The 26,503-nt window shown below is 47.9% G+C and overlaps 1 protein-coding gene across 1 annotated transcript; it reads left to right on the top strand.

Annotated features, from left to right (window-relative positions):
- Positions 1-177: 177 nt before the first annotated feature.
- On the top strand, positions 178-25,369 carry PRSS8 (serine protease 8). Its single transcript, XM_066576981.1, has 6 exons — positions 178-465; positions 19,097-19,120; positions 19,994-20,138; positions 22,637-22,908; positions 22,989-23,155; positions 24,014-25,369. The coding sequence occupies exons 1-6, from the start codon at positions 426-428 to the stop codon at positions 24,341-24,343; spliced, it is 978 nt and encodes a 325-aa protein (XP_066433078.1). The 5' UTR covers positions 178-425; the 3' UTR covers positions 24,344-25,369.
- The last annotated feature ends 1,134 nt before the right edge of the window (positions 25,370-26,503 follow it).

Raw genomic sequence — 26,503 nt, 5'->3', positions numbered from 1 at the left:
CATGTTTAGGATTGGAGCACTCGTACCCGATCATTGGTCTTTCTGTCCAGTATCAGCCTTGCCCACAGAGCTGATCATCAGCCTCCACTATATGGGCATGCATGATGAGCTCGGTGTATAGTGAGGCGGGTGGGGCCGGGGAGGAGCGCTCAGAACAGGTTGTTCAGCTTCTCAGGTGAAACTCCACTCAAACACCTGTTCACATACCAGAGGCAGCAGAGCTGACATCCCAGACTCACCTGCGCAGACCCTGGACATCGACCTTCACCTATTGGGATACCACTTACCGAGCCAGGGTGCCTGGATGTAAGCGGACCCTGCGCCCCTCCTGATTTGAGGACTTCCTTCACTGGATCCTTAGGAACAGTCTTGGGATACTTGGCAGCTGCAGCCCTTGTAGACAGGGGGTGGACTGTAGTGCAACTATGGAGCAGCGTCTCTGCCGCGTGATACTACTGCTGGGAGGTAAGTGGTGCGCGTCCGGCCCGACCGTAAGGGTCTATACTACCGGGTCTTGTCATTAGAGCCACAGCTGGGCTAGGACGTCTGATCCAGGGCACCGATGTACCCATTCTAGACTGCTATGGGACTGTCCAGGTCAATGATACATCGACCTTGTACTCCACCTGCTAAGGAGCAACAAAGGGAGGGAAACTCCAGAGGTTATAATATCCAGGGGCTAGATCTCTGTACATTATATATAACCAGCACTGTCTGATCCGTCCTGATAATAGCCAATGCGTAACAGGTTGGCATATAACACGAGAATGCTTGGTCTGGGTGCGAATGTGTGTAAGTGGGTAACTGGTTAGTGATAGAAGCAGAGGGGGGTTATAAATGGTACCTACTCTGATTGAGTCACCGTTATTAGCGAGGTACCACAGGGGGCAGTACTGGAGGGGTTACTAGTGGGGGTACCACAGGGGGAAGTATTGCAGGGCTGACTGTTATTAGTGGGGGGACTGCAGGGGACAGCATTGGAGGGCTGACTGTTACTAGTGGGGGGACCGCAGGGGACAGCATTGGAGGGCTGACTGTTACTAGTGGGGGGACCACAGGGGACAGCATTGGAGGGCTGACTGTTACTAGTGGGGGGACCACAGGGGACAGCACTGGGAGGGCTGACTGTTACTAGTGGGGGGACCACAGGGGACAGCACTGGGAGGGCTGACTGTTACTAGTGGGGGGACCGCAGGGGACAGCACTGGGAGGGCTGACTGTTACTAGTGGGGGGACCGCAGGGGACAGCACTGGGAGGGCTGACTGTTACTAGTGGGGGGACCACAGGGGACAGCACTGGGAGGGCTGACTGTTACTAGTGGGGGGACCGCAGGGGACAGCACTGGGAGGGCTGACTGTTACTAGTGGGGGGACCACAGGGGTCGGTTTTGGTCCATATTCTTTTTAACATATTAATCTGGTAGGATTGTGCAGTATAATATCAGTATTTGCAGATGATATAAAACTATGTAAAGAAATTAACATGAGAGGATGCAAGGAGATTGCAAAAGAATCTGGATAAGTTGGGAGGAGAAAAGTGACAACTGAGGTGTAACACTGATAAATGTGCGGTTCTGCACACGGGCAGGAAATCCATGTCACCATTACACACTAAATGGGAAACCACTGGGGACACCGACAGGGAGAAGGACTTGGGGGTTTTAGTAACTGTAAGCTTAACTGGAGCAACCAGTGTCAGGCAGCTGCTGCTAAAGCAAGTAGGATCATGGGGGGCATCAGAAGAGGTCTAGGGGCGCATGACAAGAACATTTGTTCTACAAGTCACTGGTCAGACCACACATGGAATATTGTGGACAGTCTTAGTCCTTGGTACTCAAGAAGGACATATCAGAGCTTGAGTGGGTACAAAGGCGGCAACTAAAGTAATAAACAGGATGGGCGGACTACAATACCCAGAGAGGTTTGCTAAATTGGGGTTATTTAGTTTAGAAAAAAGATGGCTGAGCGGCGACCTAATAACTATGTATAATATATTAAGGGTCAGTACAGGGATCTCTCCCATCTATTATACCCAGGACTGTGACTGTAAAAAGGGGGCGCTCTCTACACCTAGAGGAAAGAAGTTTTCTTCACTGACATAGAAGGGGGGCTGTTTACTGTAAGAGCAGTGAGACTAGGGAACTCTCTGCCTGAGGATGCGGTGATGGGGAACTCTATAAAAGAATATGAGGGGCCCAGATGTCTTTTCTTGAGCGTTATAATATTACATGTTATAATCACTAATAACTTCAGAAGGGTCGGGGATTATTCCGATTACCAGATTGGAGTCGGGAAGAAATCTTTCCTTAAATGGGGAAAATTGGCTTCTACCTCCATTGGCTGTTTTTTGTTTTTGTCTTGCTCTGCATCGACATTGGGGGTGGGGGGGGGGGGGGTGGAGGGGTTAATGGGCTGACCTGGATGGACATAGAGCTTTTTCAAGCCTAACATACTATGTTACAGTGGACATGTGTGCACTAAGCCTTATGCCTGAGTGCAGCTATGGAGTATAATAACTCAGGATCAGTACAGGAAAAGTAATGTATGTGCACAGTGACTCCACCAGCAGAATAGTGAGTACAGCTCTGGAGTATAATACAGGATGTAACTCGGGATCAGTACAAGATAAGCTCCTGGATTTCTCTGCACATCTCAATAAAGCCCCATTTACACGGGACGACTATCTATTACAGTGATTCCCAATCAGGAGGCTGCCAGGGGTGCTGCGGCTCTCTGGCTGGAAATCGTGTCGGAAGGCAGGGGTGTGACAGGGCTTCGATAGGAAGGCCCTGTCACACCCCTGCCTCCCGATTGGCTGTCATTAGGTGTGCTCAGCCGTGCCCCCTGCAGCTCAGTTACTTACCAGCCTGGTGCCAGCGTGTCCTCTTGCTGACGCGCATGGTCATCTCGTCGGTGATGTATTATGTTGCCACCGGAAGCTAAGGGTAGAGACATAATACAGCTTTGAGGAAAATTTAACGGCCCCAGCTTTTGATTGGCTGGGGGCATGCTCAATCCTGAGAGCCGGCGGCCGGAGCGCATATTAACTTATTCCACAGGACTTCTGCTCGATTCACAACCTGATTGGTTGTTTGGGTTTGCTGAATCACAATTCCAGCAACCTAATTGGTTGTTTAGGTTGGCTGATTCACAGTGATTGGTTGTTTGGATTGGCCGATTCACCAAACAACCAATCAGCTTGCGAATCGAGCAGGAGTCTTGTGGGAGCGGTGGATATCAGGTGGGCAGCAGGAGGATCAAGTGCACGGCGCCAGCGACACTGGCAGCGGTGGAGCACCAAGGGCAGCAGGCTGAGCGCTGGGGGTGAGTCAGACTAAGGGGAGTAGGCAGAGGGCTGGGGTCAGCGCTGTAGTGGTGACAGCAGCACACAAAGCCCCGGGGGTGCGTGACAGCTACACTTGCCAGCGCGTAGCTCACTGCAGACCTCGGCCAGCCAAGGGAGTCACACTGCATGGCTTTTTGCCTGCCCTGGAGGTAAACCTCCAGCCCAGGCAAAAAGCGTCAAGATACACCAGTACCTGTTATTACTGAGGAGAGGGGTAGTAATATTTTTGCTGTTGCTACTGGGGCTGCAATAGGGGGGCTGCTGTTACTATTGGGGTCACCTATTACTTCCTAGGGCCACAATAGGGGGCCGCTGTTACTGCTGGGGCCGCAATAGGGGTCACCTATTACTGCCGGGACCACAATAATTACTACCGGGGCCACCAATATAGGGGGTCGCTATTACTACTGCGGCCACCAACATGGGAGGGGGGAGTTGGGAGACACTATTACTACATGGGGCGTTCTAGTTATGGAATCTATAGTAGCTGTAGCAGCAAAGTGGATAAGATTGTGAAAATCATCCACACGATGTGGAAACGATCTGCACAAAACCCGTGTGGAAACTGACATGAGGTGCGGGATTTAATTCTGCAGCATGTTAACCTTAAATACAATGTATATCAGTAGCCCACTCAGCGCCTTTTTTTTTTTTCTTAATATAAGCAGCCCTGTCCTTTTTATAGGGATGGAGGTAAAAATTAAATGTTGTAATAAGCCACACCCTAGCCACGCCCTGACCACACTATGACCACGCCCCATAACCACACCCCCTTTTGGTAGGGGTGCTGCGCTGTAAACATTTTTTACCAAGGGTGCCCCAAGGCTAAAAAAGTTGGGAAACACTGATCCATCATATACCCGCGGGGGCATGGGGAACAACTCCTAACGATAATCATCTTGCTTAAAAGGGCCTTTAAATAAAGGTACTTTTTATGTGGACAGATGAATAATCGCTCGACAGGACAAATTCCGACAGTTATTGGTTGTAATCGCGGCCGGCGACTGGTTTGTGAGCCGCTCGCTGTTCTCCAGTTTAGTTTCAGCTTGCCTTACGATAAATGGTCGCTGGTCGATTAGACACTTGATGTAAAGTCACAGGAAGTATTCGAATTACTTGCAAGCAAATTTGCATGTAGATCACCCTCCCCACCCCCCACAAATGACATCTCCGCAAACAATCATTGCTCTGTGCAAGGACTGCTGTTCGTACGCCTCAATGACTTCTGGCGACTCTGAAGAGTTTCCGCTCCGCGTTCAGCTGCCGTGACTCTGTACATGTTGTCTTGGTGCGTCTCTAACCCGGAGCACATTGAGCCGCCCACAAACCGCGTACAGAGCTGCGATCAGAGCTCTAGCAGTGTCCAACGGTCGGGCCTTGTATCTCCCTACTGGCTCATATTTGATGGAAACACCGTATGCGCTTTTAGGCCCCCTGCACACGGGCGAAAATTCTGCGGCGGAATTTCCGCACATGGCCGCTGCCATAGGACTGCATTAGAAAACGCAAATCCTAGGCTGACGGCCGCGTGAAATCACACGCGGAAAACAAATGGCGGCGTGTTCTATTTCTCTGCGGATCTCGCAGAGGCCCGCACAGAAATGTCAGTGGTGTCGGGCCGGCTCCGCTCTGCGCAGCCAGCGCATAGCAGGAAACAGAAGACGCCGGGAGCGGGTGAGCCGCAGGTGTCTACAGCGGCACGGGTCCGCATCCCGCTGCGAGAATTCTTGCAGCAGGATCCAACCCAGCCGCCTTTTGGTGCATAAATGTGCAGGAAAATGGAAGATTCTGCTTTTTTTTTGTGCGTTTGGAATGCACAGGAAAAGTATGCGCATGTGAACGGACCATTGTTTTTCAATGGGTTCTATTCAATGCACTTTGCGCACGCAAATATGCCTGTGTGAAGTTGGCGTGCAACATCTGCATGTGCAGAAAATAGAGGCAATTGTTTTCAATGGGTTCAATCTCACTTTCGCTCTTGCACGTGCATGTCGCCTGCGCAAAAAAACCCAAGACGCAGCATGTGCTATTTTAGTGCACATTCGCATACCAAAGGCGTCATAGGTCTCTGCGCGATTGCACAATTTCTCAGGGAAATGAACACACGGGTCTAATTAGGCTAAATGGCCTTTTAACCTGGGGCACGATTGTGTCCAGTGCCTATGTGAACGGTTCCGGTCAGCGCGAAAAGTACAGTAAAATGTGCTGATATGCACACAATAGTGCAACATTTTTGCGCCGTGAACATCGACTATTGTGTGTTTTGCGTATACAGCCGTGGGAGGCTGTCTTAAGACTTTAAGGAGCAGCAAGAATTATGAATGCAGCTCTAGTTGTGACTACAGCAAAGCCCCTTTTACACGGGACGACTATTGGGCATTTTACTGCCCTCCCAGCGATGACCGTTCTTGTGCTTTTACACAGGAGGATCGTCGCTAGTGATTGGTGGCGGAGCGGCCGGGGATCATTCCAGCCCATCCACCTCGAGTTACTCATGGATAAGTGATGCAGCGGTGGGCCAGATCTGATCAACCATTTAGCGTTCATATGGCACAATCATCGTGCAAACCGCTAGATCTAATGAGCGATTTACGTAATTGTGCCGCGTTAAGGGCGCATGAAGCACGACGTTCACAGAGGTAGTGACACATGTGGACAGAACGGGCACAGAATCCTCGCCCGTGTGAATACACCCTGATCTGTTGTTGTGACGTTGGGTTCTCTGTCATACAAATAAGTTTGTTCTAAGTAATGACTGAGTCATGCGATTGCACAACTGCTGCCCTTCAAGGAGCTTCTAAGGAGCTTTGTTTAGGCTCTTACCTATAGCTTTATAGCAGATCAGATGCATACAGGGGGCGCCGCTGAGCTGCTGTATCTAAGCCTGTGTGATACACATGCCGGTGTTTTGGCCACACTTCGTCTGTGTGTTAGTTATACCCGTTTCTGAGAAAGCTGAGTGCTGGTTACTTTGGCTGCTGTTATAGCCCCTTGGGTTGGCTGCCAACTTTTTTAATGCTCAGACTGGCCAGCAGGTGAACACATGGATCTCCCGGTGGGCCCCGAGTCAGGAGTGGCCCCACAAGAGCAGCATATGGTAGAGTACACTCGCTGTAGTATATACAGATGGACAGCGTACCAGCTAGTCTACAAGTCCATATAATAAAGAGGCTGGGTCATTCCAGGACAGGTCACCCATGGGGTATCGCCCAACCATCTCTGATTTTTATGAAACTGCATGTTTGTTCATTGCTAGAATGTGTATTTAAAAAAAAAAAAAGCTCAATTTTCAGACCCTTCGGGGGGTCGGGGAGTCATTGTAATTTTTCAAAGGTCACTGAGAATCATAAGTTATGCTAATTCATCTCTCGGACACTATTGGGTGTAGGAAGATGTGCGTGGTGTGATCCTCCTCCTAGTAACATGCAGATTTATAATATTTTTAAAGAACAAAAAAAAATGTTTTTGGAACAGAGAGCCACTGCAGGAAAAAAAAAAGCTGAAAAAAGTGTGTATAATAATTTCATATATGTAATATATTCTTTGTAGTTTTAAGACTTTGGGGGGGATTGTGATGGGTAAGAGAATCCCCTTCTAAGAATAATGCTTGACCAATGAGCTCACAGGGTTGTGGGGTATACCAATGTAGATTAGAAAGAGGGGATCATCAGGTCTCAACCGAGGCCAGTATTGTGAGTAATTATTGCAAGGACCTGTTCAAACAGAACATACTGTGGAAGACAAAAGGGGGGAATGGGAAGGGTTAAGAGAGGATGGGTGAGGGAAGGGAAACGAGGGAGGGTGAGGGGAGATTACCAATGTAGATTAGTACTTGTACAGGGTGGTCTACATCCAGGTAGACGTGTATGTGTTCTACCACATTTTTCAGACTACAAGATGCCCCCAGGTTTAAGACAACAACAAATATAAAATATTTTTCCTATTAATTAATTATACTTCTATTAACCCCTTTAGGACCATGCATGGTAAATAATTCATCCTTTAATCATGTCCGATAGCAAAAATACGGTGTGCGATTAAAACATCTGTTCCTGCAATCAAGCAGAAGCAGGTCGGGTTGTTAGCTGTTGGTCACAGCAGAGAACCCAGAGGAGAAGGGAGAAGCTGTTTTTAACTGTTTCTACCTTCTCCTTTCCCGGGTATATAGCGCTCAATGGGTGCTATGTACTAAGAAGTGAAAGTGTTTCTTCCACTACGCAACCCACCGATCATGCGACCACTGAGCTCCCCCTGTTACAGTAGTGCTGCAGGGTCCTAGCAAACCCTGATCAGCTCTGTTAGTGATTATTGTGTTTTCCCCTATAACTAGAGATCTTATGGCTGCCCCAGCTACAGTGCAAAAGTGTGTAATTAAGAAAAAAAAATGTGACTGGCCCTCAGAGGTCTTGCATGATGTCAAGGGCGACATAGATGGTAAAAAAAAAAGTTACAAAAAGTTTGGTATCGTGTTAGCCAGTAGAGCAAAATGTGATGATTCTCAGCAAGAGAAACCAGGTAATCTTGTAGATATACCTTTTAATGGCTAACAAAAATACATGACGCTACAGTGAGCTTTCAGACCTACTTATGGCTCTTTCTCGGGCGTAATGAAATGGATCTGAAGAGATATACATATGTATACACACATACTTATGACAAGGCACAGACATGGATGTGATTAATTTGCACTTAAAAGAATACCACAACAGGATGAGCAGAGAAATAGATACTTAAATAGTCCACTGATAAAGATGTAAAGGTTTTGTTGTCCCTAAATTAGGGTTAGGGGGTCATCAGGTCAGAGTGTTATCTGTGCTATAGATTTCTCATACTTCTCATTCGCGCATGAATCCTCTTAATGAATTTATCCCTCTGTTGAAAGGGTCAAAAGTTATTATAAATTTTCACTCCCAAATTCTTCTATAGCTTTGTGACTTGAAATTGCTTTTTAATATGGTAATTTTCATGTGTTCTATGTTGTGTCGTGACTAGAAAAGTGCTCGGCCACAGGGAATCCTGTCCTTGTCTCTTTAATTGTTTGGCGATGAGATCTCATTCTCGCTTTCAGTTTTTGTCCTGTTTCTCCAACAAAAAGTCCCCTAACAGAACATTTACTGCACAGCATCAGGTACACAACATCGGACGTTGAACATGTAAATGTCCCAGGGATTTTATAGTCCTGCTGTGTATTGGGGGATTTGTATTCTGTCCGTGGTCCATACGTGTGAGCAGGTTTTACAGTTCCTTTTTGTGTGTCAGAGGGCAATGCACTCCTGACTATAAAGTTCCTCAAGTTAGGAGGTTGCCTGTAACACAGAAGCGGAGGGTCCGGGAATATGGTTTCAGACGGTCATCCTTGTGTAGGGTATGAAACTTTTTCAACGGGATTAAATGCTTTAAGATGATTCATGTGTGAATGGGAAGTATGAGAAATCTGTAACACAGGTAAGTCTGGCCTGGTGACCACCTAACACTAATTCATCAATTTATCATTGGACTATTTAAGTATGTTTTTACTTCTCTACTCATCTTGCTGTAGTATGCTTTTAGGTGCAAATTAATCACACCATGTCTGGGACTTGTCGTGTGTGTGTGTGTGTGTGTGTGTTGCCTCTTTGGATCTATTTCATTATGCTTGAGGAAGAATCCTGAGGGGTTTGAAACCTCCCTATAACATCATGTATCTTTGTTAGCCTTTAAAAGGTATCATATATACAAGATTACTTGGTTTCTCTTGCTGAGAACAATCACATTAAGTTAAAAAAAAAAAGTACAGAATAAAATTTAAAAAATGACCCAAAGCCAACGAAACAGTAGCCGTATGCGCCCTACAATCTGAAACCATACATATTCTACATCAAAACGTCTGAAACAAAATGAGGAACCCGCTCCCATACTTTATTTTAGCGTAAATATACTAATGAAGAAAAGTCAGTGCCACTCTTTTTTTTTTTTCTTCTTGAAATATATATTTTTAACTGTGTCAAGGGGAAAAAAATGCGGCAAAAAATAATTTCCCCATGACATCATGACAGCATACGCTGGAGGTTGCTCACCTGCTGACCTGAAGGGACAGGAAGAGGCAGAATATAAAAAGCACCTCCCCTCCACCAACACCAGTGTTTTTCCTGTCCCTTCAGGACAGCAGCGGCAGAACTCCAGCAACGCTGTCCCATGCCGGAGGAGGACTTACCGGCGAAGCGGCGGCGTGGAACTTTCGGGCAGCCCCGGCAAACCCAGTGGGAAGGACCCCATCTGGGAGCTTTCCGGGGACTGCGTGGGCCGGGGCCCAAGTACGGGTTGCCGGCACCACTGCGGCCGTCATTTCGGGCGGCGGCCGCCATCTCCGGTGGGCCGGGGTCCAAGTACGGGCTGCCGGCACCACTGCGGCCGTCATTACGGCGGCGGCCGCCATCTCCGGGTCCAGGGCCGACAGGAGCGCTCCAGGGGGCGTGGCTTCGGATACAGCGCGGTGACGTCAGACGCTCCGCAAAGGGGGCGTGGCCTGGCGCGGCCGGCGCCAAATTCAAAAATCTGCTGCCCCTGCATCAGCTGGTGGTGTTTCTCCACGCTAAGGAACGATCCTAAGCACAGGAAGCGTTCCTGCAAGGCGCAAGATGTCGACCAGAGAGGACCCAGAGACCCTCCTAACTGTAAGTGGTCCAGTGGACCAACCTACACCTGCACTACATACACTTCCCGACTAACAGAGTTTCCCTTGTCTTACAGGACAGGGATACTCAAAAACCGAGGGAGGCTAGACGCAGGAGTAAAAAATGTCCAGTATGTCTAACCAAACTTGACGACTCCTGCACCAAAACGTTATGCGCTACCTGCTCCGCGAAAATTATGTAGGAGGAAAAAACTTCCCTTATGGCCGAAATTCGGTCAGTTGTCCGAGAAGAAGTGCAGTCCTCCCTCTCAGACCTCCAACCTGGGCCTTCCGGGGTTACACGCAGGTCGGTTCCGGCGGTGTCTGAGTCTGACTCCGACATAGCGGAAAATGTGGATTTTGACGGGGAAGTGACGCAGGAGGACAAGAAATATCTTTTCTCTACCGCGGACATGGATCAACTGCTAAAAGCAGTACACAGGACCATGCAGGTGGAGGAAGATGTGCAGCAACCCCGCACAGTCCAGGAGGATATGTTCGCGGGGTTACTCCCGCAACAAAAATCTTCATTCCCCGTAAACGCCACACTCAAGCAGCTGATTCTAAATGAGTGGGAGAGCGTGGATCAGGCTCCGCTAATCCCCAGGGAATTTAAAGAACGCCTGTTATTTCCGGGAGATGAAGTGTCCTTTTTGGACGAGATACCTAAAGTCGATACTGCAATTGCCATGGTATCCAGAAAGTCCGGATTGCCCTTTGAGGATACGTCCCACTTAAAGGACCCGTTGGACCATAAGGTGGACACATCCATGCGTAAAGCCTGGTCTACTTCCGGTCTCATCATGAAAGCTAACATCGCGGCCACTTCCGTGGCTCGTTCCATGGCAATCTGGTTGGACCAATTCGCAGCCCTAGTGGACCAAAAAGCCCCTAGGGAGGAGTTCGCAAGCGGCATCCCTCTGCTGCGAATGGCAACAGGGTTCCTGGCAGATGCTTCGATGGAAACAGTCCGCCTCGGAGCCCGCATGGCAGCCCTATCGAACACCGCCAGAAGGGCAGTGTGGGTGAAAGAGTGGTCAGGGGACGCAGCGTCCAAAAATAGGCTATGTACCCTACCGTTCCGGGGCGGGCGTATATTCGGACCAGACCTGGATCGTCTGCTGGAGAAAGCAGCTGACAAGAGTCACGGACTGCCTGCCACCAGACCACCCAAGAGACCCTTCACCCCTCATCCCTCGTCTACGTACGCCGGGAAGGGAAAGACCGGAAGATGGTCTTATCCAAAGGGCGGAAGGGGTAAGACTTTAACTTTTGTCCCTCAGCCCATACTTTCGGGCCCGGTAGGGGGTAGACTGACTCGCTGTGCCAATAGCTGGCGTAGTATTACAACTAATGAGTGGGTACTGCACCTAGTGGCGGAGGGGTACAGGATCGAGCTACTATCCCGCCCCCCGGACAGGTTTATGATAACCCCAACCCAGTCTCCAGGCCTAGAACAGGCTCTGTTGGAGGGCGTACGGAACCTGCAGGGTCTCGGCGCAATTATCCCAGTCCCTAAGAAGGAACAGGGAAAAGGTTTCTATTCCCCCCTCTTTCTGGTTCCCAAACCAGACGGCTCCCACCGCACCATTATCAATTTAAAACAACTGAATAAATTCATTGAATATAGGAGATTCAAAATGGAAACCATTAGAACTGCAACTCCTTTAATTGCCAGGGATAACGTAATGGCTACAATAGACCTTAAAGATGCCTATTTTCATATCCCTATTTACGCCAACTCACAAAAATTTCTGAGGTTTGCGCTGAGGGTGGAGGGGGAAATCCGCCACTTCCAGTTCGTCTGCCTACCATTTGGAATCTCCTCGGCTCCGCGAATTTTTTCCAAGGTCATGATGGAAATGGTGGCCTTCTTACGAAATCAGGGTGTCATGATCATCCCCTACTTAGACGACTTCCTGTTGGTGGCAGATTCCCCGTCTACTCTGAGATCACACTTGGAGTCCACATTGCAATTATTTAAGGAGCTTGGCTGGATTGTTAACGAGTCAAAATCCAACATGGAGCCAGAAACCAGGAAGAAATTCCTGGGTGTCATCCTGGATTCCAGTCTACAAAATTCGTCCCTTCCTCCCCTAAGAAAACATCTTATCATAGAGGAATGTTCCAACCTATATAAAAAACATAGGGTAACGATAAGAGACGCAATGCGGATCCTGGGACTAATGACTTCGTGCATCGGCGTGGTCCCCTGGGCCCAATTCCACAGTCGCGGACTCCAGTCACTAATTCTCCAGAATTGGGACAAGTTGCAGGCTTCGCTTGATCAGACAATCCCTATTTCTGCGGAAGCCAGAGCTTCACTCCGTTGGTGGGTGTCGTCGGACAACCTGTCTCAGGCATCCGATTGGAATTTGGACCCGGCCGTAATAATCACGACCGATGCCAGCGCCAAAGGGTGGGGGGCCCACTTTGAAGGCGGTTATGTACAGGGGGCCTGGGACGTTCACGAGAAAGCTAGCTCATCGAACTTTAGGGAGCTTAAAGCTGTATGGAAATCCCTGCGTAGCCTGCAAACACGATTAGTGGCGAAACATGTGAGGATCTTCTCAGACAATATGACAACAGTATCACTCATTCGCCACCAGGGTACCACCAGGAATCCTCCACTACAACGACTGGCGGGGCGGATCCTTCAATGGGCGGAAGGCACAACAAAGTCCCTATCGGCCTTTCATATAAGAGGAGCCGAGAACTCAGCCGCGGACTTTTTAAGCAGAAGGAAAGTGGACCCAGGAGAGTGGGAACTCCATCCAGAGGTGTTCAGCCTTCTTGTGGAGAAGTGGGGGGTACCAGAAGTAGACCTCTTTGCGTCAAGCGCAAACACCAAATGCCGGCTTTTCTTTTCCAGAGGCGCAGAGAAGCAGGCCCTGGGCACGGACGCTCTCTCTCACCCCTGGGATTGGGACCTAGCGTATGCCTTTCCCCCTCTACCACTAATCCCGCTTCTGCTAAGGAAATTACTGCAGTCAACCCTAACATTAATTTTTGTAGCACCATATTGGCCCAAAAGACCGTGGTTCCCCCTCCTGAGATCCCTGTCAGTGGGAGAGCCCTTCCACCTTCCAACAAGACCGGACCTACTGTCGCAGGGCCCTCTTCTTTACCCGGAAGTTCACAAGTTCAGGCTTACGGCCTGGAGCTTGAGCGGGTAAAGTTCCTAGGAAAGGGTCTTTCCCCTAAGGTTATTTCCACCATTAGCGAGAGCCTTAAACCCTCGACACACAAAATCTACTCCAAAGTCTGGAAAAAATTTTCGGAGTGGTTAGGCCAGGACATCCAGCAGCTGGATCAGCCAGACGTCCGGAAAATCTTAGATTTTCTCCAGGCGGGCCTGGATAAAGGTTTGAGTCCGAATACGCTCAAAGTCCAAATTGCGGCCTTGGGGGCATTCTTCGATCTCGCGCTAGCGGAGCACAGGTGGATTAGGAGATTTCTTAGAGGGGCGAGCAGATTACATCCATTCACACGGGCCACGGCACCACCCTGGGATCTAACCATAGTCCTTCAGGCCTTATGCGACCCCCCCCCCATTTGAACCGATTACGGATCTATCCATCGCCTGGCTGACATACAAGGTAGCCCTGCTTGTGGCAGTTACGTCAGCCAGACGCGTGGGGGAAATCCAGGCCCTCTCACGAAGGGCCCCATATATGACTATCCACCCGGACAAAATAGTTTTTTCTTTAGACCCATCCTTCCAGCCTAAAGTATTGTCCGATTTCCACAGGGGCCAACCAATAGTTATTCCAGCCTTTTGCCAAAATTTCAAAAATGCAAAAGTACAAAAGCTCCATAATATAGACGTCAAAAGAGCGGTACTAGCGTACCTCGAGGCAACAGAAAGTTTCAGGAAGTCTGACAAACTTTTCGTTCAATTTCAGGGGCAGGCCAAAGGAAAGGCCGCTTCTAAAGATGCGATCGCCAGGTGGCTCAGGAGAGCCATCCAGGAGGCTTACAAGGCCAAGGGCATCCCCCCTCCAGAAGGATTGAAGGCCCACTCAACGAGAGCGGTGGCATCCTCTTGGGCGGAGAGAGCGCACGCATCGATTGAGCAAATCTGTAACGCAGCCACATGGACTTCAGGCCATACTTTCATCAAACATTATAGGCTGGACTTTAAATATAGTCAGGACGCATCCTTCGGTAGGAAGGTGCTCCAAGCCGTAATCCCTCCCTAAAAAGCCCATGCCACTTATTTGGTATTCCTCCAGCGTATGCTGTCATGATGTCATGGGGAAAACGGGAATTTTTTCTTACCGATAATTCCCTTTCTGGAAGACATCATGACAGCATACGGGCTTTTTTCCCCCCCTTACCAACATGGTTACCCTAGTTTGTCCAACACATGAGGTAATGTGTATGCTTTAACTTTGTTTTCTGAGGTGTGTGATGTCAATAAAAACACACCTTCTGGTTAAGTAACTGGTCACTGTGGTCATTTGGAACGCACTGGTGTTGGTGGAGGGGAGGTGCTTTTTATATTCTGCCTCTTCCTGTCCCTTCAGGTCAGCAGGTGAGCAACCTCCAGCGTATGCTGTCATGATGTCTTCCAGAAAGGGAATTATCGGTAAGAAAAAATTCCCGTTTTTGGTAGCTGAAGGAAGAAAAATAGGGCAGTAAAACCGCCACATGGGTAAAATCCCTAAAAAGTGTCTGGTACTTAATGTACAAAACAGCCTGGTTCTTAAGGGGTTAACTATTTGCATGTATGTTTGGCAGCACCTATTGGTATTAACTAGAGATAAGTGTGCATACTCACTAAGGACAATTGCTCGATTGAGCATTGTCCTTAGCGAGTCTCTCCCCGCTCGGCAGAGAAGGTTTGGGTGCCGGCGCGGGTGACAGGTGAGTTGCGGCAGTCAGCAGGGGGGAGGGAGAGAGATCTTCGCTCCCGAGCGGGCAGGTTTTCGCTAAGGGCAATGCTCAATCGAGCAATTGCCCTTAGCGAGTGTTCTTGCTCATCACTAGTACTAACTCCATCTCCACCAAAATGTATTGAAAATCAGTCGTGGGGAATGCGACTTTATGCCAATCAGCGCATACTACTCAACCAATACCAAGTAGGAATTTATACGAGTGAGGAGAACGTGCGACCCTGATGGCATTTAATCAGCGGCTCACAGATATTGAGAACGGACTGCATAAAAGGGGACATAGGGATTGGATGTTTAAAAAGCTTCACGTTGGCTTAGAGGCGCATCGCAAGCCGACCTCTTGGGTAAGGCGTCAAAAAAAAACAAAAAAAAAAACTTTGGGCAATCTTATCTCCCAGTGTCTTATCAGAAGGCATCTCCTGAGGTTCCACAGTAAGGTTTTATAATTGTGGCACTAACGCAGGGCTGTCAGACTTATGATCACCCAAGGCAGGTGACCGCTTCCCTTTAAATTGTGCACCACATCCATACGAGATACGCCGGTCGCACTAATCTGAAGCTGAGGATTACGACTGGTGAACATTTATCTTATATTGAGGAAAAGCCGGCTAGTATCCGGTGTAGAAAAGCATCCTGTTGAAATCCCGTGCGGTAATATTAGCAGTTTCCGCTTTTATGGCGTAGATAAAGCATTAAAACCTATTAGTGGTGGAAACTGGAGATCTCTATTGTTCAGAAATGAAGCCATTCGGATTTTTTAATTCGATGTCCGGTTCCCTGCAGGGATGATCCTTTCCAATCCACTGACTGACGTTTTAAGACATTTTAAGATAAGGCTGTACAGCTCCGATGTATGAAGACATCCGTCGGGGTTCTCTTACTGTATATTGCCAGCCTCTCTGCGGTCGGAGCCTATCCAATGTGTCACCTCGTGCAGTACTGGCTTTAACCAGCAGATAGCGCTGTTGTATAACGGCAGAAAAAGAGTAAGCCCCCTAGGAGAACCAGAATACAAATTTGGATTGGAAAGGGATGAACATACTGGAACATTTTAGTTTAGTTTTTAGTCAGTACCTGCAGCTGGGTCGCCAAGACCAGTTACTCAATCTGGGCTTGGCATATATACCCTGGACCGTCTGCAAAGGCACACAAACGGCAGATTTTTGAAGACGTTCACACGTTTTTGAGCGCTGGTGGGTACACGTAACAAACACCTAGGTTCGTGTGAAAGAGCCCTAAGGTGCACAGATACTATAACCACATTTACTGTCGCTAGAATGTGTCTTCTAGTCAGAAACCTGTTACATACAGATATTACACAAATATCAAACATTGCCCACAGTACCAGATTTATCACCCGCCAGTATAATAAATTATACATTATTCTATTGTCAGTAAGAGATCAAAAAATTTTTTTTCGCAAACTACAAAGAACGTTTTCTTGAAATTTTGCACTAATAAACTTGTGTGTGTGTGTGTGTGTATATATAATATAAATTTTTGAGTGTCTCAGCTCCCAAAAATTTTCATATTTTTCTTTGTTCCAATTGTACTTTACTGTGGATTGGAATTGGTGTTAAAAAACCTGTTCAATCTACATATTATCAGGAGGAGACTGACCCCGCGCACATCTTCCTACCCCAAATAGTGGAGGATGAATGATCAAAAATTCTAGTTTTCTGTGACCTTTGGGGAAAGCCCCCATTCCCCCTGTGTTTCTTGACCTCCTAACTCAATAGGTCTGTAAATTTTTAAAATATATTCTAGTACTGAACAAATGTGCAAAGTTCGGTAAAAATGTGAGGTGGTTTGGTGTTGCACCTTAAAGGGGTTGTCCCGCGCCGAAAAAGGTTTTTTTTGTTTTTTTTTTTTCAACAGCCCCCCCCGTTCGGCGCGAGACAACCCCGATGCAGGGGTTAAAAAAGAACACCGCACAGCGCTTACCTGAATCCCCGTGCTCCGGTGACTTCTTACTTACCTGCTGAAGATGGCCGCCGGGATCTTCTCCCTCGGTGGACCGCAGGGCTTCTGTGCGGTCCATTGCCGATTCCAGCCTCCTGATTGGCTGGAATCGGCACGTGACGGGGCGGAGCTACCAGGAGCCGGTCTCCGGCACGAGCGGCCCCATTCAGAAAACAAGAAGACCGGACTGCGCAAGCGCGTCTAATCCGGCGATTAGACGCTGAAAATTAGACGGCTCCATGGAGACGAGGACGCTAGCAACGGAACAGGTAAGTGAATAACTTCTGTATGGCTCATAATTAATGCACAATGTACATTACAAAGTGCATTAATATGGCCATACAGAAGTGTATAGACCCACTTGCTGCCGCGGGACAACCCCTTTAACCCATTCCAATCCAATGTCGGGCCTGCCCCGACATCATAATTTCCCTCCACAGCTCCGATGTCGGGGCAGGCCCGACACTGCAGTGCAGGAGTGCACCTGCACCCGATCATCAGACACATCGGGTGCAGATACACATCTGCACTGGTCCTCATCGAGTTTTTAACCCTTTCTGCCTTCTCCTTTACACATTACATAGCGCTCAATTAGCACTATGTAATGCATGGAGATTCCGGCCGTCGATCATGTGACCGCCGGTGTCACCTGGCCCCCAGTGGTCACATGAACGCCGAGCCAGGAGCCTGCACCGTGGGGGGGCCTGCTTACCTGTCCGGCGTCTTCCGCATTCTCACTTGTCTTCCGGCTCGGCGATCATGTGACCGCTGGGTGCCACCTGACCCCAGCGGTCACATGATCGCCGAGCCAGGAGGCAGAGGGAGAAAGCGGAAGACGCCAGATAGGTAAGCAGGCCCCCCCACAGTGCAGTGAGCACCTGCACCCTCCTGAACTCTGTCAGTTCAGGAGGGTGCAGGGAAATGTATTTTTTCTCATCCATCTCACCAGCTCCAATTTATTTGGAGCTGGGGAGAATGGATGAGAAAAAATAATTGGATTGGAAAGGGTTAAATTAGTGTTGTGGCGTGATTAGATGAATGGCACAAAACATGGTCTAAGAGGGGCGCATTATTGGGATGTGAGAAGCTGGATGGTCGTATCCATGAAATGTTCCCCACCAGCCGTTCTGACCAGACTGTTAGGAGGTGTTGGGACCAAGTTCTGTTTAAACTGTTTTATTGGTATTGGATAACATAGTCCTACAACGTATGGTGCAAAGATTTATCTCACTACCCACGAATACAACGCCCATATAGATTGTGCACAGCACCTCGGGTACCCATATATGATGAAATGTCAATCCAGTAATTGTCAGCTGTTTAGGGAGGAAACCCTTAAGGATCCCCCAGTTGCTCATATAACAGATATTAACACAATAGCAACTGCTATCTTATGTTTGTCAGTATAGCACAAAACATTTGGTAATCAATCTTGTAAAGGAAAAATGGAAGAGATAGGAGACTCAGAGAGGGGAAAAAAGGTGAAAGAAAAAGAATAAACCAAGTTATGGTACGCATTGGGCAGGTCCCAGGTCCTGGCGCCAGCAGACTCCTCTCTGCAGGCTGTGCGCACACGCTGTTCTCTGTGGCAGTGATGATGATTACAGGTGATGACAAGTTTCCTTTAAATTGTAATTAAAAATGTACCTTCAGGCATGTCCTGGTGATATGTCAAACTTTGATTTTTCAGGTGTTAAGATCCCCACTGATCACGAATACAAATGGTGAGAGGTTTTTATCCTATCGCTGTGCCCGTCTTGGCAGCCACCAGTAGTGGTGTTCGGACTCTGTAGACTCTCCATGGAGCCCGTACACCGCTAAGCAGTGGTGGAGACGGAAGAACAGGACCTGTGCTCTGATGAGTGCTTCTACCTGTTCGTTCTAGTGATCAGTGGGGGTCTTGGCTTCGCGTGTCGCTGTCGTGTCAAACGTGTAAACCTAATTTTGCAATGGGGGTTAAATAAGTTTGATTGCAACTGTACATGCGTTTAGGGGTCTAGGAAAGTTGGATGATGACCAATATGGTTGTCACTCGATTCCCCTACAGGAGTTCCATGCAATGATGCATATCGGGCATCTAAGAAAAGCTGGGTGCAGAGCAGCCGCAGTGGTTGTGCCCCAGCTTCACTAGCCCCCGGAATGACGCAGATGTGCCGTAGATGTTCTACCCCTTCTCCTTCCTTGTGTTCACGTTCCGCCAGATCTTATCATTGTAACCGTTTCTCTCTTCTCTTTCAGCCGTGCACTTGGCGTACAGTCAAAGTAAGTAACTCTTCGCTGTAATTATGCGATATACGAGATAATGACCCCCATAAATCATAGTCATCTGCAGCTTTACTGCTATGTAAAACAGAACTTCCAGGCACGGATAGGAGCCACAGCTGCTGCAGAATATCGTTTGTCGAAGGTTGTTTCTGGTCTCAAGTTCTGCTGCATTCTGATAGACTTTGGGTTTCAGTTTAAGAGCTCTGCTTGCTGGGATTGAATGAGAACATTCTTGATTACAGCCAGAGCTGATAAACCTGCCCTAACCTTCTTACAGCTGAGGATTTGTTCCTGTGCAGACAATCCTCTGTGAGATGAACACTTCAACAGCACAAGGCCTCATGTCCATGGGCACGCATGGATCCCCAGTGCAGAATCCCACAGCGTGGGATGCGTCCAGACGCGCCGCACGCATGCGCCATGCTTTTATTTATTTATTTTTGATCTCCTACTGTCCCGCGGATCCACAGCACAGCCACTGGGAAACCGCAGAAAATGAAGCATGCTGCAATTTTTATCTCGCTCATGCAATCCGCACACTGGGATAAAATGACATCCGCAGGTATTTAATTACCTCCGGCTGCCCAATGAATGTCTATGGGCATATTGAACTGCGGGCATATTGAATGATTGATGATCATCCGCAATTTTGCCCATAGATATGAGGCCCAAATCTCTCTCCTGGTCTGATGCTTTGTTACAGTGTATCAGTCTGGAGAATAGAGTGCACAGGCTCTAGTTACTGATGACGTTGTTTGTAGTGGACAACCCAATGCAAAAACCAGACTGCTGTTCGGGGTGTTGGCACAGTTTGGGGCAGGGTGCCTGTTTAGTGTGTGCATTTAACACATAACTTTAATTTTCCCGCAGTTGCCAATCGCATTGTTGGAGGACAGGACGGAGACATTGGGACTGCTCCGTGGCTGGTCAGCATACGGTATAATTTGATGCACGCTTGCGGAGGGTCCTTACTAACTGCCGAGTATGTCCTGACCGCCGCACACTGCGTCCCTCCGTAAGTGTATAATGTACTGGAGCCGGATACCTGCCGCCCTTCTTATAGCGCTAACCTAAGCACTCGTGCGACACTGACCCTGAGTTACATTTAAGGGCTCATTCACATGAGTGCAAATATACAGTGAATAGAACTCATTGATTTCATTAGGTTCAGTCACAACATGGTGAATTTTTCATGCGTCTTTCGGTCTCGTGAAAAAAAGCAACCTGTCCTATCTTGGTGCGTATGACACTCCATAATAGCCAATTACAATCCTTCACCCTAGCGCTTTTTTTGACTGAACCAGTTTTGCTAAAAACGGTGCAAAGCTCCTCGGTTCAAATCTCAAGGACAACATCAACTTTGAAAAATTCCATACAGATGTTACCCTTGGTCAGATTTGAACCTCCAACCCTGCAAGGCAGCAGTGCTAACAACTGAGCCACCATACTTGGGGTCCTAATGACTAAGAGCCCTTTTACACAGGCGATCGTCCTACATTCAGCAAGAATCTGAATTCTCCTTTAGTTTGAATGCAGCCCCAACTGATATACGAATGAGAATTCGTTTGCTTCTTGTTCGTCTTTCAGTTCCAGAAAACTGAATGTATCGGCCGTGTAAACAGGCAGTCCTTCATCTATGAACGACTGCCTGTTTACTGTGAATGTGGGCGGGTGGCTGGAACGATCTCTGGCCGGCTCCACCTCCAGTCACTGAGCATGATAGTTCCTGTGTAAAATCTCAGGAAGAACCATCACTGTGCTTGGCAGGTCATCTGTGTAAAAGGGCACTAAGCCAGCATGCTTGTTCCGCCTTCCTTCATGGTGGTTCAGTTGTTGGCACTGCTGCCTTGCCGTGCTGGCCACCACCACCTTATTGTAGATATACCCCTTCAGACTTCAATCTCGTCTAGAGGTGCATCCGCACTTCATTAGAGACTGTACAAAACTACTATGATTTGTACATTGCATCCCCCACAATGCAACACCGTGGTGAAAGCTCCTATTAACCAGTAGGAGTGAGTGGAGAAAATGATTTCCTCCTGCCGCTTATGTACACAGTGGAGTCACATTATTATGACCCCCTCCTACTTTCAATGTCGGCAGTGCATAGCCCATGAAGGAACAGAGGTTTGGTGGGTATATAAGGGGTGCGCTAGGCCGTTTGCTCACATATCACTTGTCACGGATAAATGGGGGGATACGGCGGAGTAGCTCACCACGAAGATGAACAGGAGGGCTACCAGACGGGTCTACAAGAATAGTTCAGCAAACCCTACGACGTATGGGGCTCCGAAGAAGATGGATGGTCGCTGCACCCATGTAACAAAGGTGCGTCGGAAGAAAAAGCTTCAATTTGCACAACCGTATTGGAATTGGACCACTGTTGATTGGTAAAGGGTGGCCTTCTCTGATGAGTCATGCTTTCTGCTTCATCAAACGGATGGACATTGGTGTATCATGCAATCATTGCTGGGAGAACACAAGCCGGTGGTGGCAGCATTATGGTCTAGGGAACTTTTCTGCGATATTCTCTGGGCCGCTCATCCATATGGAAGGCGCTCTGAACCAATATGGTAATGAATCCCTCCTTGAAGATCATGTACGCCCATACATGATGATTGTCTTCCTCGGGGCAGATGGGAACTTCCAGCAAGACAATGCGACACGTCACACGGCTAGAAATGTCCAACAGTAGATGAAAGACCACAACCGGGACTTCAAAGAATTTCCGTGGCCCCTTAATTCCCAGACCTGAACCCAATTGAGCATCTGTGGGACCACCTCAATCATGTTCGCTCTAATAATCCCCCCCCCCCCCCCAAATGCACCTTCTAGCAACTGTGTGATGTACAGTCAGCATGGCTCCAGATACCCGAGACCACCTAACAGCCAGTCTAGCTGCTGTCCGTACGGCACTTGCGGTCGCTCTAGACATTAGCTGGTGGCCCTAATAATGTGACTCCTTTCTGTATAATGGACCAAAACAAATGTTTAACCCTTTCTAATCCACTGTCTGATGTTTTAAGACATTCTGATTTAGGGCTGTACAGCTCCGATGTTGGAAGACGTCCGTCAGTGTTCTCTTACTAAATATTGCCAGCCTCTCTGCTGTTGGAGCCTATCCAACGTGTCACCTCATGCAGTACTGGCTTTAGCCAGCATATAGCGCCGTTGTATAACGGCAAAAAAAGAGTAAGCACCCTAGGAAAACCAGGTTACAAATTGGATTGGAAAGGGTTAAATTAATGGTTTTCATTTTTTTCCCCTCAAATTTCTGTTCTGTACTAATCCCTTGATTCTCCTTGTACGATTGGAGGGGCATTGGATAAAGGGGTGAGAGCTTGTTGAGGGGCAGAGTGGCTAATTTTAAGATATTTGCACATCGTGTCATGAGAAGCAAGGACTGCTACCAACTGTGACACTGTGCTCTTGGTTAGTGAAGGTTGTCAATGTAACAGATATCCAGCTGTTGTACGCTGGGCGCTGACTCTCATTTCTGTTGTGTTTTCCCAGAGACCATTCGACTAGTGATTATGATGTCCTTGCTGGGTCAACCTCTCTGGCCAATTCAGACAGCGGTGCTCAGTCAGTCCTGGTGGACCAGGTATTTCGGTACCCGGGGTACTCGGTAGACTCTCAGTCCGGGGATATCGCTGTGCTTAAACTGAAGAGCTTAGTGGCTTTTAGTGCCACTGTCCAGTCCATCCGCCTGCCAGACCCTAATGTCCAATTCCCGCCTGGTATGAGTTGCAAGATTGCTGGCTGGGGCCATATTCATTTCTCAGGTGAATGCCAGCACAGTATTGCTTCATCTCCTTCAAGAACGCATGGTGCAGGTTATTAAGGATGTTTCTTGTCTTTGTAGTTCCTCTTACAGGTGCCCAAAACCTCCAGATCGGGTCAGTGACAATCATCAGCAGAAAGACCTGTAACTGTCTGTATCACATCAACCCTGGGCCGCACACACTGTCGTCCATATCGCAAGACATGATGTGCGCCGGGTCAGTCGATGGATCGGTTGATGCCTGTCAGGTATGTGTGACCCTTGGCGTTCAGACGGTACCGATTAGCGCTGGTTTCTATCAAACTAAGGCCTGCTCACAAGGGCGGACTGGATTCTGCATGCGGGACCCCAGCAGCGGATTCCGTCTGAGTCCAGCCCGCGACCCTTCTTGAACTGTGTTGCATTAGTTTTTTTTCCTTGGATTTCCCTCGCCGTCGTTAAGCAATGACACGGGTACTTCGACGGAGGCTGTTCGCGGCAAAATAGACCATCCTGCAATTTTTTTTTTTCCTGCTCACGGAATACACAATTTGCATCAGTGAGTGTGAAGGGGGAAAAAATCTAAAGTTCATGCCTTTCAATGCCTGCATTTTGCCGCGGGTCATCAGCACTGACGCCGATCATGGATTCCACAATTGGAATCTGTATGAGACCCGCATCTCCCCCAAAAGGGTGACTGTGGATGGATAACAGCCAACTGTTCAACTTTTAGCACTGATGAAAACCATGTTTTGGCATATGTCTATGCGAAGTTGCAGGAGGTCGGCCAAATTTCTATCTGTGGGATAATAAAATATCGCATAATCCACATGGCTGCACAGGAACACTGGTTTCTCCAATAGAGCGCTTTGTCGGCCATTAATCATGCTCTGCAGTATAATTGTAGCACCTGGGCTGTTGTCACTGGAGGTCCCCCAAATGTAGAGAATATTACATTAAGGGGGAGGAATTAGCGCTGCTGACGAAGAAGATGCTAGGAGAGTAAAGCATGGAGGATGAATACATCATTAGTTATCTATCGTCCTGGAATGGAGCCCATTACTGCTTGTCACGCGACCTCTTATCTGTCGTTTTGCTTGCCTGCTCATCATTACGTTGTTTTTCAGGGTGACTCTGGAGGGCCGCTCTACTGCTACACAAACAGCAACTGGTACCAGGCCGGAGTGATCAGCTGGGGTGATGAGTGTGGAACACCAAACAGGCCAGGCGTCTACATGGCGATCCCTGCTTACGTTGACTGGATTAGAAGTGTTGTCCCAGGTGTTCAGGTGGACTATTTTACCGTGGACCAAACCCCACAGCCGGACAATGACAATGGCTGCGAAGCAGCGGATGGCCAGCTCTACGCCTACCCCAACAGTGCATCAATGGTTCTAATTACGCTGGGCATGCTGCCGCTGTACTGGCTGACCGCCTACTTTCTGACTGACCCCTAGACTGGCTTTTGAGATCTTCAATCCCCTCCCCCGGCATCCATTATCTCAATGTATGGCTGAATACAAACTATTTGACTGATGACTGGCGCTCATTCAACAGGTGCTGCCTGCAATAACCATATCTTCTAGCGGTTGATTTTGAACATCCATTTCTTAATAAATGATGTTCGCCGTTGTCTGATACCCGCCCCACTCTGGAGAAGGCAAGCTCTGGCCCTCTGCACCATCTACATCCTGTTATGTTGCTAAGGGGCATTTAGGAGTGAAGGATATGACAGCATTGCAGAGAGGCATGTTTGTAAGCCTGGAAGTCTGCTCCTCAGGGGTGGGGCTTGGCCTCCTTTTAAGGCGGCTCCTGTGATGTGTCTTGTACTGGTTGTAAATAAATGATTTTCATGGTGAATTAGGAAATCATTTATTCTTTCTACAAATCAGTATGAAGTTTTATTAGGGGTGGGAGGGCCTTTCCTGTGGATAGAAGATAAATGTCCAACTGTTCAGAACCCCCAGCCATCTGAAGACCGGTGCCCCCAAATGCCCTATAGTAGGGTGGCAGTGTGCATGCTGAAGCATCTGTCCACTTATTTTGATGGGATGGATGGATGGATGTAATCTGACTCATTTACAGGGTGCATTCAGGTGTGGCAAACTGGGGGCCCCAGCTGTTGGCCCTTCAGTGACTGAATCTTTATCCTCTATGCAGGGGATAGGATATTTTGAGTGAAAGTGGCTTTAAGCTGCATTCTGGGAGGACAGCTTCATCTCAGGAAGGAAGTACAGGTTTAAAAAAACTCATGCCATGTTTTTGAGAAAGCTAGTTACATGTTGACTGCCCCCACCTGATGGTGTTCCTTCAAAAAGGCTTTTTTTGTTTCTTTTCTGGTGCAGAAACAGCCCTGCCATCACTGGTGGCTCATAATGCCCTGTAAAATGTAGATTACCATATAACAAAATCTTCGCTGCTGAAATAAAATTTATCTGGGCACCATTTACTGTGCTGTTTAATAAATTTATTTTTAAAACCCTGATTGTCCCAGATCAATGTCTCTAGAAGCTTCTTCAGGGGAAAGAGTGGTCGGAGGGGAGGTACACTACAACTCCCACCATTGGCTGTCCTCTGGAAACTTGATTTCTTCACTAATATCTCAATGTTGTAGGAACTGCTTGTTAGCTTGGCGTTTAGCCAGGAAGCCCATAAGGAGAGTCCCAACATTAACTCTTCAGTGTATATACGGGTAGTACGGTATTAATAGATGGTGTTACAACAAACCCAGAGAAAATGGATCACGAATTCTTGACTGTTGCCCGCATTCATTGCGACAAGTAAAAGGAGCAGCTCAATCCGCAGGGGGAAAAAAACCCAAAACATTTCACTGTGGATTTTTAGCGTAGTTTCCATAGCATATGGTTTTTGCACACACCTTTTCACTTCGGTGGAGACATCTGCACCATTCATGTATTCTACTGCATGCTATAAAATTCTAGGCCATTGACAGAAACCGTTGGGTGGCTGCACATGGATTTATTCAATAAGGGTGTATTTACACTAGTTTCCCATGAGAGTTCACTCCGATGGCGATATGGATGAACTCGCACAGGAAAATAACCCATTTATTTCAATAAGGTATATTACATGAGGTTTTTTTTTGTTTGTTTTGTTTCCTCCCTGCTTGATTTTTGTGCGGGTGACGCACTTAATTTTTTATTATAGAAATGTGTATGCAGCAATTTGTGTTTTTTTTTTTTTGCAAAAACACATTGCAATCCCAATGTGATATTGCTCCAAGTCTCGCAGACAGATATCGAACTTGCAAGTGTAAATACGGCCTGACTAGGATTCCCCGCAAAACTCTAAGACTAGCCTCCGATATGCCGCAAATTAGTCAGATCCAGGTTGGAGTAATCAGAGCTGCATCTGTTAGGAAATTCTGTATGAATTAAGTGTCAGGTCCATCACTAATTTTTCCGTCATGGATCTTGCAGTTTAATGCCAGCCTCAGTTCTACTATGGAGTTTCATGCAGCTGATCCTGTCAATGGTGCAAACCTGTATGCAGCAGCCCAATACAGTTTCCACACCAAGAACCAACACGGCAATTTTTTTTTTTTTTTTCTACAACAAATTTCAAAATCCGCACTGTATGAACTTCGGTGTGGATCT

Source organism: Eleutherodactylus coqui, chromosome 8 (assembly GCF_035609145.1).
Source record: "Eleutherodactylus coqui strain aEleCoq1 chromosome 8, aEleCoq1.hap1, whole genome shotgun sequence".
NCBI classification, from domain to species: Eukaryota; Metazoa; Chordata; class Amphibia; order Anura; family Eleutherodactylidae; genus Eleutherodactylus; species Eleutherodactylus coqui.
This window is presented reverse-complemented; position numbering and strand designations above follow the sequence as displayed.